General features: G+C 52.5%; 1 protein-coding gene across 1 annotated transcript in view; it reads right to left on the bottom strand.

Moving 5' to 3' along the window:
* The window catches only part of SCARA5 (scavenger receptor class A member 5), a 61,422-nt gene that overhangs the window by 29,690 nt on the left and 27,290 nt on the right, over positions 1-4,442 (bottom strand). The window contains exon 3 of the mRNA XM_015564650.1: positions 391-572. Within this exon, the coding sequence (XP_015420136.1) occupies positions 391-572 (182 nt within the window). The remainder of the gene's footprint in view (positions 1-390; positions 573-4,442) is intronic.

Below are 4,442 nucleotides of genomic sequence, written 5' to 3'. Positions count from 1 at the left end.
AGCAGGAGGTGGGGACACCAGGGACCTGGTGATCCACTGAGGGGGGCACAGCATAACTGAAGGGCTGGTCTGGATCACAGAACACCCTCAATTCCTTCTGCAGGCCCTGGTCACACAGAGCCTGTCTCCTGGGGTGAAAAGTCATTTCAGGGAGCTGTGAGCCTCTCATGTACCCTTTTCCTTCAATTCCTGGTACTTTCTGTGAAAAAGTATTTGCTCCATCCTATTGTCACACCCATAACCGGTCAGTCTCCTAACGGAGCAGGGCATTTGAGGCTGAGTTGATTGGGCACATGACCAACCCAATGAGAAAGCAGAGGGGCAGGAATGGATTGGCGGCCCCTTCCCTTCCTGGAATGCCCAGGTCCCTCCCGGGGGTTTCCCCATTACCTCGAAGTCCAGGTAATCCAGGGATTCCAGGCTCGCCTTCCTTCCCTTCATCGCCCTGATCACCTTTGGGGCCCGGTGGTCCTGAAAGGGTTACAAACAGCACCAAGATTAGAAGGTGGCTTTCTGGAACAGGACACCCAATGACTGGGGTCCATATAAGAAGAGAAAGCACAGGCTGACACCTGGGGAGAAGGTCACATGACATTGGAGGCAGACATTGGAGGGATGTGTCTACAAGGGTTCTGGTAACACCAGAAATTAGGAAGAGGCCGAGAAGGATCCCTGAGCTTTCGGAAGGACTGTGGCTCTGTGGGCCCCTTGATTTCAGACCTCTGGCCTCCAGGACAATGAGAGAAGACATTTCTGTTGTTTTAAGCTACCGAGTTTGCAGTACTTGGTTATGGCAGCTCCGGGAAACCAAAACATGTATGCTCACAGCATAGCAGCAAATGTCTTGCACAATAAATATTTGATGAATGAATGAGTTTATGAGATCAGAGGGTGTTAATACATACAAAACAACCAGGAGGCCAAGATCAAGATGTACCGACACATTCCAAAAGTTGGCACTGTCCTCAGACCCTAACCGAAGTAGACAGCTGTTTAATAATTCAATGGCACATGCACAGAGGAAACGTAACCAACAATTTAAAAATACACGAGTTACACCAATCATCCGAGGACTGGCTTCTGGAGCCATCTTCCTCTTTTCTCTGAAGAAAAGCAAAGTCATACTGATCCCAGTTTTCAGGTGACAGAGTGGAGACACAGACCTGTTTAGAACACAACTAAGACTACAGAGGAGAGGAAAGACACACTGAAGAATCCAATCAGCTTCCCAACACCCATCCCAGCAACCTCTGGCCAGGGCAAGGCTGAAGAAAGGAGACTGAGAGAGGTCCCTGGGTCTCTGTACTCCATGGGCTGCCACAGGGGTGGGCCGATTGCCTGTCCCAGCCCCAGCACATCCCACCCCTTTTAACTCTCCTCTGCCCCCTCTGCTCCTCCCCTCATGGAACCCAGAGCTCCAGGAACTGAGCAGGTCAAGGATGCAATGGACCAGACACTCCAATTTGTTCTCTTTACTCTGATGAGTATGGATCTTCCCTAGAGCAATTCTCACGAAGGGAGGGCGCTGCCCAGCAGAAGGGCCCTGATGGCAGGGCGTCAGGGTGGCAGAGTTCACTTGGGGTTGATTGTGGATATGGAGCATGTTGAGTTCCAGGTCCTGGTTCTAGAAAATCTAAATGAAAATTCCCTTCTTGGGCATTGGTAGCGATGCATAAGTGGGTTACATGGCATCATGGATATAAAGAGACTTGGGAATCTTTGAGTGGCAAAGCCATCCCTGACAATCTGCACCCCATTTTCCGTAGCGTTTCATCAGAATGATTCTAAGATGACTGCATGTGAAGATCCTAACCTGCATCTGAACTCACCCTGCCAAGCTTGGCTGGGTCACTCAGACAGTCAGGTCTGAAAACATTCTTCACATGGACATAATTTTTTTAATACTTTTTTTTATTGATTTCAGAGAGGGAGAAAAATAGAAACATCAATGATGAGAGGGAATCATTGATTGGCTGCCTCCTGTATGCCCCCCACCCCCCCGGGATTGAGGCCACAACCTGAGCATGTGCCCTTGACTGAAATTGAACCCTGACCTTCTGGTTCATAGGTCGATGCTCAACCACTGAGCCACGCCGGCTGGGCTGCACATAATTTTTAAGACACAAATAATGGGTTCGTGAGGGTCTGTATTAGAGATGAATTGGGAAGACGTTGGGGTGGACAGTAAAGGTGGGTAATGACTTCCAAACCATAGTCCCTTCCTTGGGTGATTGGCCCAGCAGACTCAGAGGAACCTAAAACGTGGCTGGTCTGAGTCTCAGGGGCCAGGCTACTTAGAGTTCTGCCGATCAAGCGTTTCTTCAAATCATTGCTGCCCATGTGTAATGTACTCCTGGGATCTGACGTTTTATCATTTTCTCAGGAATCCAGGCTAAAAGTCTCGAGCTTGCTTTGTTACTCATCCCTTTGCTCTGCCTTCCTTGCTGTTACTCTTCAAGGCTCCTCATTGAGGAGGCTCCCGTGTCGGGTCTGTCTCCTTCCTCACCAGCACCAAGCTCATCGGGGTTCTCATGGCCTCGCTCCCAGCCATTTGAGAGACCCCCTTGTCTCCCCTTTCTCTCTGCAACCCTGTCCATGCTCATTCTGTTAATTAATCTCATCAGAATCAAAGGGACTCGGTGCCCTTGGGCCCCCCTCTCTCAGAGACCCCTCCAGGTCACTCCTAACGGGTCGTGCTTCTGCACACCTACAGGCTTCTTCCACCTCAGCAAAGGCGTTCTCCTCATGGTGCCCCGCCCCCCCATCCCATCCTTTCTAAGCGTCCTGTCCCTCAGCCCTGGAACTCACCATCCTGCACACCCTTCTGAGCTCTTCAGACACCAGAGCCGAGCGCCCACATTTCAGAGCTGGAAAGAGTCTCAGGCATTACTGTGCACAAACTCCCCACGGGGGGCACCCTGAAGCATGGTCAGGTCACTCTGTGCCCAGCCACTCACCTCCAACTGTGGTCGCCAAAGAGGACAGGCCTCTCTGAAAGGCTAGAGCTCCCCTCTCCGTGGCCCTGTGTCTCACACAGCACCTGGCACACACTAGGAACTCTAAGAATGACTTCTGGGCAGTCACAGAAGCCATTTCGGTAGCCATGTTCCCAACGGTACCCAGACTGGCTTTTTAACTTCTCATCTTTTCTACCCCTGGAGCAGGCGGGAGCAGGGAGGTGGGCTGGGATAAGGAGGAACGGGGCCTACTTCTCCTCAGTCATGAAAACAGTCCCACAGCCACTATGTTTTGGTCTGGTGTGCCAGCTTTTTCCTGCCCGCTTCCTTGGAGGGGCTTGGGGAGTAGGACACCTGTGCGTGGGTCCCCTCTCAGAGCCTGCCCACCAGTCTAGCCCACTCCCCCCACCCCACTGCCCCCAGGCCGTGCTGCCCTTGCCCGGCTGCCTGAGAGCCACTCCAGCTGGAAGCATCTCCAGAACAAAACAAAGTGTACGTGACCCAGCATTTGGGAGAAACACCAGGATTCTTCTGGGAACCAGCCCACAGGGAGGGAAAAGCAGTCCGTTCTCCCTTCCCGGATCCTGGAACTGGCGATGGGGCGGGGGACTCGCGTGTGCCGGAATCTGGACAGCGACCTGCCAAGAACAAGTTCTCATGACAGCTGATAAAGTGGGCCCGAGGCCAGCACAGCAGTGACCCAAATCATAATGTAAACACCACCCCAGAGCCATGCTAATTCCGGGGCAGCTGACGGGGTGGAGCTCCTCCACTAGTTACTCTACTCCCACGTCCCTGATGTCACTGGGCACTGCATTCTCCGCGCTATCACCTGCACACTTGCGAGCTCTCTCACTTCCCTCATTCCCGGCCTCCTCTCAGCACCCTGAGCATGCAGACGGGGCAGAACTGTCAACCCCATTTCATCACCAAGGAGACTTGAACTCAGAAGTGCGGGCGGTCCTGCAAGGCCAGGTCTCCTAAGGGAGAAGGGGGTGTTGGGCGGGGCTGGGTGCAACTGTGAATTTTCACAGCATGGCCTCCGGTTCCGACCTAGCAGAGCCAGATTCAAAGGGTGAAATGACAGAGTCACACAGCCCTCCCAGGGAGCCACTGCCCAGGCCCTGCTTCCCAGTCCTGAGTGGAGGAGAAACACTATTTCCATGTTGCTCTGATCAGAGATAAGCAACACCTCCAACACATCCCTGCTCACTCAAGGCCAAAGCCCGATGTCCAAGCCTGGAATCCAAGGCTCCACAACATTTCCATGTTCCTTTATAAACATTTTTGAACTGGACTCTCTACTCTAGTAGATGGTGTTTTTCCTTGAAAAAAGCAGCCTGCAGATAAATTAGCTTTGCCAACTTGTTTTTATGAATCAAGAGATGTGTTTTCTAGTCCCAGTGGGGCCACTGCCTCTGGATTTGACTTGGGCAAGTTATTCCCCCCCCTCCCACCTCACCTCCTCACCCCCCACTCTCAGCC

The sequence above is a fragment of the Myotis davidii genome, unplaced genomic scaffold, assembly GCF_000327345.1.
Source record: "Myotis davidii unplaced genomic scaffold, ASM32734v1 scaffold198, whole genome shotgun sequence".
NCBI classification, from domain to species: domain Eukaryota; kingdom Metazoa; phylum Chordata; class Mammalia; order Chiroptera; family Vespertilionidae; genus Myotis; species Myotis davidii.
Note: the sequence above shows the minus strand (reverse complement) of the source record. Positions and strands in the feature narration are given on the sequence as shown.